This window comes from Rhinolophus sinicus, linkage group LG14 (assembly GCF_036562045.2).
Source record: "Rhinolophus sinicus isolate RSC01 linkage group LG14, ASM3656204v1, whole genome shotgun sequence".
Classification (NCBI taxonomy): Eukaryota; Metazoa; Chordata; class Mammalia; order Chiroptera; family Rhinolophidae; genus Rhinolophus; species Rhinolophus sinicus.
In genome coordinates this window covers 2,282,939-2,299,154 of record NC_133763.1, presented here as the reverse complement: position 1 = coordinate 2,299,154, position 16,216 = coordinate 2,282,939, and the positions used below count along the sequence as shown (strand labels likewise).

Below are 16,216 nucleotides of genomic sequence, written 5' to 3'. Positions count from 1 at the left end.
ATCAGACAGTTCTTTCATCTAACATGTTAACGTGTATTCAAATTACACGAGACGGTTTTCCATCATTGGATTTACTGGATAGATTAATAAACTTTTTATGGAAGCGTTAGTTGGTTATCGAACCCGATCTCCCAATGCCTTTCCAGGGGCCATTGAACTTAGTGCCAAAGCATTTTATCCACCAAACTACCAATGATTTTTTTTTTCAAGTTTCAGATTTTTTTTAATGCTTCAAATATAGCTGATCCATTACCAAGTGTGTTTTATGCATAGGACTTGATTGATCTTTTTTTCCTAGCTACTTTTAAAAATATTGAGCATGAAGAACTTTAAAAAGTCTTCAGAATAAAAATAAATGAATAGATAAAAGACTATGTTCGCTTGATAAATATCAGTGCAGGAAATCTGTAGTTGAGCTGCAAACGTCGTTAACAGCAGTATTTCCGATGAAGCTAATGTGACACCGGCTCACACTGCACTGAGACTCATAATCTGTGACAGAGAAATGGGAAAAGGTACAAAAGCATTTCATTAAATCAGAAATTGAAAGAAAGGAAAAAGTGACTTCTTTTTTTCAATTTTATTCATAGCTTAGCAGGATCACAGTGGAAAGGGGACTAAATGGTGCTACCATTTTGCAATGCTTGTCCGTATTCTGGAAGTTAATTCCTTAAAAAATAATAATAATAATAATGCGTTTTCATGGGATGGCACAAAGTTTTCTATCCAGGCAGCATCTGAGCTGCAAAGAGGCTTCTTTCATTTCACCCAGCTGCACTGTGGGCCTTTGCCCCCCAGAAGTCGGGGCCTACCATTTCCCCATGCACTGAACCTGTCACAGGTGCACCCCAGGGCCCTATCAGCTGCACTCCACTTAACCATCATCCCTCATTCACCTTCACTGTCTTTAGAATGGCTCTGAATATGGAAAAGTCACAAGCCTGAGATGAAACAGTTCAGGGCTTTGGAAACCTGATAAGAACTCTTATCAACAGGAACCAGGTAAGTATCCTGGATACCATCCGCACATTTGATATTTTCTCTCTCACCGCATTTTTAGAAATACGTTTTAATAATCAGTACCATTTCCTAAAAGCAGGCTTAGCTAGCCTGGGGTCTGCTGGTCTACTGGAAGTACTATCTCCCCCTGCCATTTACAGTGGGTGAACTGGACAAGCTGTGGGATCTCTTTGGGCCTTTGTTGTCTCAAGAATGTGGAAAAACGGCTTATCTTTAAAAAGGCAGACAGCTGAGAGAGTAGGACATAATATACACACGCATGTAGTGGGAGAGACGGAGAAGATTCCAATTTCATTCTAGGACAAAACTAAAAGGGGGAAAAGAAAATAGTACTTCTTCCATTTTCATTACCTTCCAGGAAGTTCTCTTTATATACATCATTTCATTTGTTATCTAAATAACTTTGGGGAGTAGGTATTTTACAAATAACTGATTTTAGAAAGGCTAAATACAATAATTTCCCCAAGGTCATGCTGCTCATAAAAGGCAGAATCAAGATTCAACAGTGTCTATAGGATTCCAGAACCCTGAAATCTTAATATGTTCACATATTATTGTTTATAAACTTTATTCATTTTCATTTGTGTTGTGTCCTTATGATTTCTGCCATATCTATACACCACTGGTAGTATTTTTAACTTAAATTGATAAATGAACTTTTTTTTTTTTACTTAAATGTATCTTTAAACTAAACTTCAGTTCATGCCAATAGATGAAAAACCACATATCCTTTTTCATAAGTGGACAGTAGAGTTAAACTAAATATAACGAAAGACAAATTTTTTTTTAACTTAGCTTAGTATTATTGTATGACAAAAAGCAAACAAACGAAAAAGAAACCTGTTTCTGCTTGTCTTTCTCATTTAAAAAAAACAAAACAAAGGCAATATCTGACTAGCACTAGCACCTCTGGCAGTTTGCACACGCCTGTGGGAACACACAGTTCCATCCTGCTTCACACTTGATGAGGAGGCTGGTCCTGATTACATCTGATGGGCACCACCCTCCTGCTGCCACACGCCTGAAACAACTTCCTCTTTGAAGTTGCGGGAAGCTCTGCTTGCAGATTGGCTTGTTAGGTCGCATTCAGAAAGTGCCCCGACTTTTACAGAATTGGAGACCTCACAGTTTGTAAGAACGAAGCCGTGTTTTCATGCCCAGATGCTCTCAGGTGGCAGCTGCCCTCTGGGTCACTGCCCACTGCTGGCAGCTGGGAAGCCCTCACCTTGCCACTTTCTAGAACATGTTTTAAGGAAATGCCAAATAATATCCATCAAAATAGGGCCTTGCCCTCTCAGCTCTTCTCACAGAGAAAGTTTATGGCACTACAATGAAAACAATACTTGAAAACAGTAGAGATGTAAACATTTCCTGCTGCCGTAGAACAGGTAATTGCCCACGGAGTAGCTGCCAGCCTGGCGTCCAAAGGCTCCTGCATTGCTCCCCGAATACCTTCCTCAGAGGCCATTCTGATGGCCTTTGCACACATGTGAAGTCTCAGCTTTCCCAGGACATCATAGACATGTCCAAAGGGATGGGAAAAATGACTCCAGAAATACTGACACACAGAAGACTGATATTGTACAGACATAGTTGAGCATTAGCTGCTAAGATATAATGCTGTTCAGGCAACGATGAGGCTGAGAGCTTACACGCACCCCGAATTACTTTGCACAGAGTAGGAGAGAGTGGACGGAGCCCAGAGTAGAGGAGTAAGACGTACAGACAGAGCTGTGGGTTAGGGTCTGCCACATGTGAAGAGCGATGCGACCTGAGCAAGTGAGTGACCTCTCTGTGCCTCAGAGTTCTCATCTGTAAATGGGGATAATAACGGCACTTTCCTCCTGATGTGGGTGTGAATAATGAATAAGATAACACATTTAAGGTACTTAAAAGAGTGCTTGGCACAGAGTAAGGCCTCAGTACGTGTTCATTTTTAATCAGATAAATCAAGCCTAAACGTTTGACTGTTGAGGGAAAAAAAAAAAAAAAAAAAACAGTGACCAAACTATATAAAGAAGCAGGTATATTCAGGAGAAAATTCCTGTACTGATGATAAGCAAGGACGTTTTTCTTTGCACTATTTCTGTAAACAAAATTGAGTAACTATATTGGGAGGTAAATTAGGTTGGAAAGTTAATTGATTTTTTTTCCCATGTGAGGTATGGCATTTTTTTTTTATGGTATATAAAGCGATGAAATTGGTTATTCCTTTTCATAGCCCAGATGAATTTGGCCAGTGAAGTGATTATACTAAGAAATGTACTAACTGTTAGCAATTATTAGTGCTTTAGGCCCATAGGCATCCATAGAGCTATCTGGGGAAAGAACAAGATAGAAATCCAGTTATAAAATAGCATTGTCCATCACCCCCTGAAAATAAATTAATGAAGTTTATTTAAAATGTATTAAGGCTATGAGCACATACACAAGGAAATATTTGCAATTCTTCTTTGTGAGCCAGAGACTAATTCCCTTGCCTATATTATTAGCAGCAAAATCAAATCTCCAAAATAGTGTCATGGGTTAACCCTCCCTATCGGCACCCCAACACTCACCTACCAAAATCCCGTTAGACTATTTCACTTGCTCTCTTGGATTAATTTTACTCAATTTTAAAGTTGAAGCTATTTTATTATATTCTAATTTTTTGACTGGTGCATACAGTAATTTGAATTAAATTAAATGAGAATTATTAAATAACCATGACAACCTTTCCCAGATATTCTGAATGATCATGAATTAACTACACAACGTCCATGCACTTTTTAAATTAAACAATCCTAAATCCCATTTTTCTGTTAGATGTGAAACGATTTTTAAAATATTTCTTCTTGCAGTGCAAAAAGTAATTACCCAAAGAACTGTAGAGAGTAGTAAAATGTGTGAAATTTCAAAGTTCATGATAACCTTAGCGTTACTCAGCATTTGGCTGGAATTAACTTAAGCAATTCGGAGTATTATCCAAAAATTATCATTAGCATTTCCAGCATTGGGAGTAACTAAAGGTTGCTAGGCACTGACAAATCAGAAATCGATGCCTGATCAAACATAAGTCATGCACCAAATGCAATTACTATAATTTATCAATTCAGCTGGTCAAATAAGATTGTCAGTGAGCCCAAAACACTTGAACGCAACCATAATTATCTTCAGAAAGTATCGGAACATTTTGGGAGACAATAAAAGAAATGTTAATGTATGTGTAACAGATTATCCAAGTTCTGCTAATCATATAATTGAGCAATGTGATTAAATTTTTTCAGTATTAATTAAATTTTTACACAATTTAAATAAAATTATATAAACCACATTAGATAATTTTACTAAATTTTTTTTCCTTAATCAAATGTATTTTTACAACATAAAAGGTCTCCTTTAGACAGATTCCAAAAACAACTTTTTAATTGAAATAGTTTTGACTTAGTTCAAGATGTAATTTAAAAAAACAAAAATCAGGTAAGTCAGAGAAAGGCAGGTGATAAATTATGTGCAAATCCTAGTACGTTCACAGTAATTCCGTCTCTTTATTCTCACTTGTCATCAGGGCACCGTGTATTTTCACATCCCAGTCTGCCTCCCTACTGTCCCCAATTCCCACAAGTGGGCAGAAAGGAATATTAAGGAAATCACTGGTCTTAAATAAGGCAGCCCAGGTTGGATTTAGGCAAGACACTCACTCTCAGATCCAGGGTTAAAGAATGCTATGAACATGGTTCTTGCCCAACAACCTACCTCATTGGTTTGTAATGAAAATCAAATGAGGATACACATATAAAGTGTCTTATAAGCATCCACACACTGTGCCAATAAGAGTTCTGATCATTGTGATCCATGCCCACAGTCTTAGCCCAGATTCGGAGAAGAGCCCAAACCCAGTCTCTACTTCGAGCCAACATAAGCCTTAGTGAGTAATTCAGATGCCTCGGCCTCGAAGACATTCTTGCTGTTTCTCTTGCTGTAAGCATATGACTGTTGCTCTAGCTTTGTTTTAATAACTGGCTCTTGCTTTATTCCTGGGAACAAATAGGGTCCCAGAAAGTAAATCAAAACAAGTCTTATTCTTCAGATTCCTGCTTCAGTGTTCTAATACCAATCCGCCTCCATCTGGACGATCTCTGCCTTCCTTTCTCCCATCACCTTAGAAGCTCTGACCTGAGACCATGTTGCATAGACGGGACTCTCTTGGTCTTTCCATTCCTTCCACATTCTGCCAGGCTGCTTGGCTTGTCTCCATGCTCCCCAGACTTGGGCTCAATATATATAGAGTTCAGCCATTTAGCAGATGTAGACTTGAGGTAGCAAATTCTCTTGTAGCCTAGATTATCTACAAGCAGAGCACGATGTCTTGTGAGGTAAAAAGTTGTGTATCTCTTGAAATAATCAAGCCAAAGCTCCAGAGCCATCAACAGTAATAACTATATAAGGCACCGCTGCTTTGGTTGGGAGGTTAGACAACATCACCCAACAATCCTAGGTCACCTTGCCCTCCAGGACTCTAGTGTTTTTCTGTACCTGCAGTGCCAAACACATCTTTTTCAGATCAACACATTTTTTCATTGGCTGATTTAATAAACTTCCATTGTGTTCTAGGCAAGCCTCAAAGACCCATTAATTTTTGGCCCATTGCACATTCTCTGCCCTGATTGTGTAAATCTTGATTTTAGAGTTAAAATCTCGGAAGAAAACCTGATGGTGTTATTTCCAAGTTTCTGGCAGGTTACTATATTTTTGTTTTCTCCTGCATTTCCTGTCCCCTCCCCCTCACACCCTAAATGGCTGTCATCTCAGGAATGGAGAGTATTAAGCTACATGGAGTAGTTGCCTTCCTGTGTAACCATTCCAGAGAGTCACTAGCCACCTTGATTTTCATTCCGTCACAGTTTTGTTGGTGTGACTCTTTTAGCCAAAAAATATAGTGCAATTTTGGCCTCAATAGTTTTTTAATAGAAGGTAAGTGTTAAACTTATAATGCACAGCAGCTTCTGGGAATCTGTTTACATTGTTTAGAAATTTGCATTGCGTCTCATTTGTAATGAGGGATTTGTAAAAGCCAACTGAATTCACATTGTTTATAAAAAATGAACGGCTGAACAATTAACTACTCAGTAAAAATGATCAGTGATGTTATAATGAATAAATAGAAGCGTCGTTTAAATTGGAGTTGGGAGGGCCTGTAGGGGGCGCTCTCACAGCCCACGTTGTTGATGGAGCCCAACACGGAGAGCTGTTTATCAAAGCCCCCCCAACTTCCTCTTCTCCTCCTTAAAAGTGTTTCCTCGCCTTTGTTTCTTAGGGCTTGCACGTGGCTCGCCAGTAGACTACATGCCCCTAATTGCAATTCTTTGTTGTTCCTGAATGAACCCATTTTGCTGGAGAAATATCTGTCTATTTGTTTAAGGGCAATAGTGGTGACGACAAAAATAGATAATTCCTGCTCATGAGTCTCTGTTCTTCTATAAAATGTTACACACCCCGTATTATCCACATATTTTTCTTTCACCTTCTTTCCTTTTATCGATGCTACTTAAAAATGTAGGTTATCTGTATTTGTCTAACTATGAGTTATAAATTTCAATTAGGAAAAAGGTAACAGAAGCATTTTTGATAAAGAAGTCACGAAACTTACAAAGCATGATTTTCAGTACAGCTGTAAAGAAGGTATATTTATTTCACGTATTGCTGTACCTATTATTTTACTTCCAATAGATTAATTCACAAGGTTTACTATTAAATGTGCTTACCCTGGAGATTAGTACCGTCCTTTTCATCTTTGTCAAATAGAAGTAAATTGCTTGGTTCAGTACAACCCAGACTCATCTGAGTGGCTCTTTCTGTGGTTTTTCAGAAACGGGAGGGAGTGAGAGTTGAAAAAGCATTCATCATCAGGAAAATTTGTTTTAAAAGCATCCACGCAGCCACACAGTCAGTAAATAAATTACCCACTATTCAAGAGAAGGAAAGCACAATTAGTTTCACATTATACTAAACCAATTGGCTCCTGCAGTGACGTCGTTCCTGAGAAAAAGCCAGCAAGAATGTCATAGCCGTCCCCTTTCGCCCACACCTTAGAAGCAAACGGCAAGCCTTTTCTCAAACTAAAAATTCTATGCGCAGCTTGGTGAATATATTTGCTGACTTTTAGATAAGGAGAATTATAATGATGACTTATATCCATGTGGTTAGTAAAACCTACTTCACAGTGCAGTTAATGACGCTTTTGTTTTGTACTCATGACGGGCAAATACTTGGAAGCTTTATGGCAAGGAAATAAGACTTGGATGAATTATTTTCAAACCTACCTTTTTCCTTCCCAGGATAATTATTGCATGTAATCATTTACAATCGAGAAGCACAGGAAAGGGTAAGGGAAAAATCACACTACGGGGAATGGAATATGCACAAAAAAATCTGCAGGCTATTTTTTTCTTCTTAAGAAAATGGGCAGTTGCTAAACAACCTCTCATTACCTCTTTTGAGATGATCAGAATGCTGTAAGAATATACTAAATTAATGTCATCTGCCATGACTTAACCTGAAGAAACACAATGATTAGGAAACTTTACATACACAGCTGCTGCAGCATTTTAAGCATCTTCCATCTGTAATAAGAAAGCATTCAACGGGCTTGGAATACTGAGTGCAGTTGCCATCATAAAAAGAGCTTTACTTCCTTCCTGCACACAAGTGTCATCAATCAAAACCCAAAAGTCACAATGCCTTACCTTTACATGTCAGCATCATTCAAAATGTAATTTCATTTGTTAAAGTATTCATTTGCACATGGATAATGGATAATCTGGGGTCTGTGCATACAGGAAATGTACAACACTTCTTTACACCAAACAAAAAGTAGCACACTGACTTTGGACTGTGAGTCCAAAACTTCGTTCTTTACAGGTGAATCAACTCTTCCCACAGTTGGGAACACAGCCTGGAACTGCATGGAGAACATATTTGAACACTGTTTTCATTTTTAAAAATACGCATATGTGTGCTCAGTATATAGCATAGTAGAGAGGTGAGGAGGAAGAGACAGAGGAGAGAAGCAAACACTGAGAGAGACAATATCAAAATATGAAAATGTACTTAGGTCTTATCCATGAAAGTTTCTTTCCTAGGGATATACGTTTTTTTAATGCTTACAACTGGAGGAAAGACTAAGGGTGTATATTTTGTTTATTTTTAGTTGTTTGATGTATGAAAGTTTTAAAATTAAAATTGTTAGGCTTTCATTATTAGGACTCTATTTAAAAGTATAGCAAATTTTACAAAGTGCTTCTAAGAGTACTTTGAAAACTGTCCCAGGTTAAGCAAATATTGTATATGGAACTTGTAAATGGTATATTGTGTGTGGTTTAACAAAATCTTTCTGAAAATGAAATAATTCTTAAAATCTAATAAGTTCAATGTATCAATATGATGACCTAAAGTTTTCTTAGGCTTTCAAATATGTACAAACATAAGATTTGAACATAAGATTTCAAATCATAAAACTGAAATCCTATATCTCAATCAATTTTTAATTGCATGCTCTAAACTGAAATCATTAGACTGACACACTAATAGGCCAAATTCTCTTAAATAACACAAGTATTTACCAAATGTTCACATATTTTTTTTCTTAACACAAAAATTTTAGTATTCTGGTTTCTATTCTTGTAAACATTTTATATGCAATTCTAAATCTTTCTAGAATTAAAAGACACGTGCCCCCTTAAGGGAGACGATATCCCAGTTAATTAAAATTACTGAGAGCTGTACATTCTTGTGGGCGAAATGGGCACACCCATGAAGGAAGGGAAAGAACCATCCAGGCTCACTGAGGTCCTTTCTACCTGAGATCTTGGCCCAGCGTGAGGTCTGGAACTGCAGATATCTCACCACCCCAACTGCCACACTCAATGTTTTTGTTAATCTCTGTATTATGGTCTTCAAAACTGTAATGAAAGGTCAAGTTACCTAATCCCCTGGCTACTCCCAGGAGCCAGCAAATGTGCACACTGTCCCCTCCCTCAGCCTCTTCCGAATGGGCGCTGGGCCTGGGGCACTTCTAAGAAATCCCACACAGCCTGCGTCGTGAATGAGCTGGCCGTAAAAACCCAGCACGCTATAAATGTGAGTAACACCAGGGTAGCCCTGCAGCAGAGGAGCTCAGCACCTCAAGTTCTCAGAGGTGTCTGCCCTAAAAACCTAACTCCTCTTTTTCCTTGTCCTGGTAAGCCTTCAAATCTAACTTACACTGGTGCCTGCTATCGACAAATCTAACTTACACTGGTGCCTGCTATCGACAAATCTGACTTACACTCGTGCCTGCTATCGACAATGAAACACAAATCTCCGTATTTTAAAACGCTTTTTTTTTCTTCTTCTCAGTTTCTACAGATAAAGTGATCTGAAGTAACGAGTGACGCCAGCAAGGCAGAAAAGAGAAACTGTCACAACCCCCAGAAATACGACAGGAGGTTTCGTACCAGATAGCAACAGCTCTGGTGCAACTTCTATAAAAACCCAAATAAATGGACTATATTGTTCAATTTTAGAAATTCCATTTCTTTTATGTTCTAAGCTGTATAACTGTCAGATTTTTATGGTTTGAATTGTAAATGTGTTTTTCCCTTTGCTAATTATGTTTTAGTTTTTGGTTTGTTTTTTGTCTTAAAAGTCTTAAAATGTGAAGAATATTTATGAATGGTAAGGGAGACACTGTATACAAATGTATATTTGTAAAAGCTATTTTTATGATTAGCATGTTTTACCATTGATCATATATAAAGTCAGGTGATATTGCAATTCTATGTTTAAAGCTTATTTCCAAAAACATCATGTAAGAAAAGATACATCATAGGCTAGTTTTTGTAATTTATTTATAATTTATAGTTGAAAGTACTTCAGACCATAAGGATAAAATACTTGAAAAGGTTATATTTCTGCCCTCTATAAGCACCATTTTTATTAATATAGAAAGCGAATATTCCAGATGGTATTAAGTAGATAAAGGACTGTTGGTTTGACCTGTGGTTAAATTCAGCATTTTCAGCTCTATAGAACTGAAGTGACCCAATTATTACCCAATACTTCAGCCCGGTGGGAGTTGGACAGGTTTTAGTGCCGGTACAGGTGAGAATGAGATTTGCAGGGAAACGATTGTCTTGTCTTTGGATCCACAAGTTTGAATTTGTGCGTACACCCCTTCATTTCCTCTCCTAGGAATTCTCCATTCCTGAACATCGCAAGTGTTCTCCAGAAGCTCTTAGCTGTTGTCTTGTGCTATGGAAATGGAAGACACCATCTTCACAGACTGTAGGAGAATTCAGCATATAATTTCTTAATAAATTCTGTTTCTTTTAAAACAAAATTGGTGTGTGCCTTTGCTTTGGGGTGCCCTGAGTTTTAAGTCACCGTATTGCCACAGAATCGGTGCACTGATGAAAGTAGACAAACTTTACTGCAGGGTATGTCATGTGCCCTGTGTGCCCACACTCTTGGTTGGGGGACGTGTGTCCTGGAACACGTGACTTTGCCATGTGGTGGAAAGCCAGGTGGCCCTCAGACCTTGACGGAAGCCGCACTCTGGGTTACGTTTCTAAGAGCATGTTTTCTCTCCAAATACAGAATTTTAAGAAACTATTTCAGGAGAAAAAGCAAAACTGTGTCCTCATCGGCATTTGTGCCCGACTAGAACTTTCCCACTAAATGTGCAAGCTCCTCATTACAGAGCAGAGAGAAAACGTGTCATGTCACCAAAACACTTTGTGGGATCAAGGCCTCCTTTTTTCAAAGAAACCAAGAGTCTAAAATCACCTTGGTATGTTTTATTTTTCTATTTGAATGTCTTTAAGATAATGTATCCCCTGTATGCCTTTCAAATATAAATTATGAGAATTACATGATTTCATCCAAACGAAGGTTATTACCAAAAACCAAAAATGTGAAAACAAAAACTAAAACTGTGCACACCAGACCCTGGGACCCAGATCAGGACTGTTCTTCCCACTTGGGGAAACCTGAAAACCATCATGTGTGCAGTTTGGGGTCATAGTGAGAAGTGGAACGTTTGTGACGGTCGTGATTAGACTCTGAAACTGAAGAGAACTTGTCTGTGGTTCCGTAAGGCAATAAATTCAGCAAAGTGATTCCTTTTTTTGCTGCCAAACAGACACATTGGCTGGACTAATGCTCCCGAAAGGAAGTGTTCCAAGTGCTGAGTGTCAGGAAATACACGTGTGAACACTTCTCCCAACTGGTTATTTGTCTGTCCTCATTGTCCAAAAATGGTATCGCTTTTATAATCTGGCGTTTTCATAAGTTAAGAATATCCCCCTTCCCCAGACATTCATGAACTGTTCTCAAAGTAAGATGAACAATTAAAATGTATAAAATAATTCTGTTATTGGAGTTCATTTCACACCATGGGTCTCTCCCTTTATTTGTTACACATTCCTGGCTTCAAGATGTCTTTTGATGTCAAAGATGGAGAAAATATATATCAGAGAAATAAAATATAGATTACTTGGGATTATAATCCCTGAAGGATTTGTTTTAAACGTTAAAAGGAAGCTTTTAAGAGATGAGGAGAAGAGTGTAGACTTCTGAGTCCAAATAAAATCAGTCCCATAAAAGAAATGGTAAGGGAAAGAAAAGGGACATTACTTACTGTGTTCAATTCAAGAAAAATATGGGAAAATAGGCCCACTGCATGGGCAGGGATATAAACTAGTCACTGATGACAATGTGAAGGGGAAAGGACCAATTCTGCTTCCATCATCTTCAACAAAAGGACAGTTGCAGAGCAGACATTCACAATAAATTAAGATAGAAATGAAGAGGAAACTATTTTAAACGGCTTGATGTTAAGAGAACAGGAATTACAAATGCAAATGCCTGTGGAGGCCTGATAAGAAATATAAATGCAAGAAACAGGCCTGAAGTAAGTTAGAGGACCTCGAATGCGACTGTCCACGACGAGATTGCCATCTCCCAGCTCCAGCGTCTCCTGATTCAGAAACGCAGTCCCAACGGGCCAGGTTTCTTGATTCTTCCAGACAAGGTAGAGGTCCAGACTTCTAAATGAGATATCCTACTTTGTTTTATCTGCTTGTTTTTTTAAAGATTTATATTAATATATAGCTAGCATACAATATTATATTAGTTTCAGGATACACCATAGTTATTCAACATTTATAGACCTAAAGAAGTGATCACCATGATAAATCCAGCAACCGTCTGACACCGTACCATGCTATCACAATATTAGTGAGTATATTCCCTGTGCTTTGTTTGTTTCATACCTGGAAATTTGAACCTCTTTCCCCAACCCCTTTTGTAATTTTTCTATTACAGTTGACATTTAATATTATTTTGCATTAATTTCAGGTTTACAGCACAGTGGTTAGACATATGTATAATTTAAGAAGTGATCCCCCTGACTAGTACCCACCAGGCAATATATGTAGTTATTACCATATCATTGACTATATTCCCTGTGCTTTACTTTACATCCACATGACTATTTTGTAACTACTAATTTGTACTTCTTAGCCCTTCCTTTTTCACCCTGCCTCTGAACCCCCTTCCATCTATCACCCCAATCTAATACCCACTTGACATCACACATAGTTATTACAATATTACTGACTATATTCCCTATGGAAACACTACATCCCCATGACTACTTTGTAACAGCTAATTTGTATTTCTAATCCCTTCCCCTTTTTTACCCACACTCCCAACCTTCCTCCTGTCTGGCAACCATCAAAATGTCGCTGTACCTTTGAGTTTGTCTCTGTTTTGTTTGTTTACTTTGTTCTTTAGATTCCACATATAAGTGAAATCACATTGCATCTGTCTTTCTGTGTGTGACACTCCACTCAGCACAGTACCCCTCAGGTCCATCCATGACGCCGCAGATGGCAAGGCCCCATTCTGTTCCATGGCCGAGCAATATCCCATTGTACGTATGTTCCACCTCCGTTTCATCCATTCATCCGTCTTAGCCATGGTAAATGCACGCTGCTTCCACATCTTAGCCATGGTAAACAGAGCTGCAATGAACATATGGATGAGCATCCCCTCCAAGTAGCGTTTTGGATTTCTTCAGATAAATACCCTGAAGTGGAATTACTGTGTCCTTTATTGTCTGTTCTTAAAGCCTTTGTTTTAAAGTCTATTTTGTCTGGTATAAGTATTGCCACTACAACTTCTGTTTGTTTGTTTCCATTTTCATGAAATATCATTTTTCCCATTCCTTTACTTTCAGTCTGTGTGTGTCTTTTGATCTGAAATGAGTCTCTTATAGGAAGCATATGTAAAGATCTTGTTTTCTTATCCATTCAGCCAAATTGATTGGAGCATTTAATTCACTTACAATGAAAGTAATTGTTGATAGGTATGTAGTTATTGCCACTTTATTATTCATATTTTTATTATTATTACTTTTTTTCTTAAAGGAGTCCCTCTAAGATTCCTTGTAATACTGGTTTGGTGGTGATGAACTTCTTTAGCTGCTTCTTGTCTGGGAAGCCCCTTAGCTTTCCTTCTGTTCTGAATAATAGCTTTGCTGGGTAGAATAATCTTGGTTGTATAGCCTTGCTTTTCATCACTTTGAATATTTTGTGCCAGTCCCCTCTGACCTGCAAAGTTGGTGTTGAGAAATCAACCGACCTGCTCAGGACCACCTGGCATGAGTCACAAAGCAATCCGCAGATGGCCACCACCTGCCCTGGGCTTAGACGTGCCTCAAGAGGCCAAGCCATGAACCAAGGCTGGCATTCGCTAGTGCTGGGCTTAGAGCTACCCAGCCAGAGGTATGGGCCAGGCTGAAGACAGAGGCTGCTTGTTTGCGTTTTGTGAATCTTTGAGAGATTTTAGGAAAGTCTGCAGCATGAGCCAAAGCTGGTCATTTATGCAGAAAAGCCACTGAAAGTGGCTTGGCTGGGCCTGAGAGTGGGGAGTGGGGGGAGGGAACTCAGAGAATCACTAGGGCCAGGCCAGCAAAAGGTGATGGCCAGTTTGAAGGAGACTCAGATATGACGCTCACCTATGTCTGCACTAGGGAGGGGGCGGGCTCAACAAAGAAGCAATTGCTTCCACCAGCTCCTCCACCCAGGAGAAAGCTGCCTCTCCAGTCCTCACCCTGAAGGCAGACAATTGAGTTCCTGCCCTTATGTCCCTGGCACCTTTCGAGCTGCTGCCCCCGCACTGGAGCTCAGAGCAAGTGAATCCATCAGAGGGTAAGTCCATGCGTGGGCCCTTTACAATTACCTGGGACTCCGGCTTCTCTCCGTCTCACTCAGCTGGTTTTCACAACCAGAGTTATGGGGACTTCTCTCCCTGGCACTGAACCCCTGGGCTGGGGAGCTATGTGTGGGTTTGGGACCCCTTGCTCTGTGGGGTGGTGGGGGGATCCTCTGAAGCTGAGATATCCCTCCTGATTTTTAATGGTCACACGTGGGTGTGGGACCAGCCGTTTCTACATCTCTGTCCCTCCTACCAGTCTCGAGTTGGCTTCTCCATATCCTTAGTTGTAGGGCTTTGGTTAAACTAGACTTCAGGTGAGTCTCAATGATGGTTGTTCTGTGCTTCGGTTGTAATTGATGTGGTCCTGAGAGGAGGTGAGTACCACATTTCCCTACTCCGCCATCTTAACTGGAGTTGTTTTGTTTTAATATGAATCTGAAGGTGAATGAAACCACATCTGTGATTTATATCCAGGATTTAATAGTTGTAAAACTTAAAAAAGCAAACTCACAATAATGAGAAATAACAAATTCCATATGATCTCTGGTGAGGAAAAGGGAGAACGCAATAGAGGTATTCAACAGCATCTGTAATATTTAATTTATTAGGAAAAAATATTTGAATCGATGTTTTGAATCAAACAAATATCAAATGTTAAGGTTTAATGAAACTAAGTATAGGTTACAGTCTCTCCAAAATAGGGAAAGCTGAGGTTCTGATAGGAAAATTATGTTCAAAAGTGCTACACCCAGCAAACCTGCCTTAGTGTGTAAAAGCACCAGCTATATACTCAGACCATATGCTATTCATACTGAATTCCTAAAAACATTCTGGGACAATGTACCTGAAATATTACACCACATGATTAAATATTATACCTTGCATGATTAAAAACAAAAATGCAAGAGGCACTTATAGGAAAACTATCTAATGACAACTATTGAATTCAGTAAATCAGAAAACTGCATATTCATAATTGTTGCAGTGATACTTATAAAATGGAATATAAAAATAGCAAACAAAAACATTCTTCAAAACAAGATTTATATGTAAGTATACTTGCTGGTAGACAACAACCTGCTTTTATCGTTTCCATTGAATTAGTACAATTGGTTAGCAAGGACACGGGAAGGGAATTTGTCAAAGGCCTCCTCCTATACGGGTCCATTCATCTAACAGCTAGTGATTGAGCGCCCACTATGTGTCAGGCACTGATCTACGTCCTTAGGCTACATCAGTGAACAAAAGAGATGAAACCCTTCACCGGGGTAGAGTTTAAAATCTTGGCATTTGTCTACATGACGCTATAGAAAAGTTGTTAGTATGATTCATTAGCAATGGTGGTGTCATCCTGAGTATAAGAGAAACTGGTGAAGTGATAATTCTGTGGCTTTCTCAGCTTTGGAAAAACCCTACAGTTATCCGCGAGTGTATGAAAAACCCTACAACCAGCAGCCCCACAGGCTGCTCCTGACCTTTCCAGGTCCTTCTGCCCAGTGTTGTTGGTGCCAATAGTTCGGTAAAGCAGAGCAGACACTGATTTTTGATCAAGGAAAGGAGAAGGGTGAGCCCATGCTCTGAGGGCTCATTCTCCCAGCTCGGAGAAGCCTGCTCTATTTAGAGGCTGCGGCGTGGGGTGATTAAATTCTTTTTACGTGTAATTATTCTTCTGTTGCACACGGTCCCTTTCGCACATGATGGCCCATCACCACCTTGGTCTCTGCATTCGGCCTTCTTCGTTTTGTGGTCGGAATCCTTTTCAGTTCCTATCAGCGCATAGGTCATGATACCGTTTAGGTGTTGAGAAATGTTAGCGTCTGTTTGATGATAGCCCAGTGACAAAAGCATGAGGAGTAATGAAACATTGCGTGACGATCCATCTCATTTCCTTCTGTCCTGTGTAGCCATCTCTTTTCTGGTACATTCTATACCCTTGCCAGACTGGGATTTTATAGCA

General features: G+C 39.1%; 1 protein-coding gene across 22 annotated transcripts in view; it reads left to right on the top strand.

Moving 5' to 3' along the window:
* The window catches only part of RALYL (RALY RNA binding protein like), an 846,180-nt gene extending 835,802 nt beyond the window's left edge, over positions 1-10,378 (top strand). For all 22 annotated transcript variants that reach the window (XM_074318489.1, XM_074318485.1, XM_019726291.2 and 19 more), the window contains one exon: positions 9,397-10,378. In XM_074318489.1, coding sequence (XP_074174590.1) covers positions 9,397-9,414 — 18 coding nt within the window. In that variant the 3' untranslated portion in view covers positions 9,415-10,378. The remainder of the gene's footprint in view (positions 1-9,396) is intronic.
* The last annotated feature ends 5,838 nt before the right edge of the window (positions 10,379-16,216 follow it).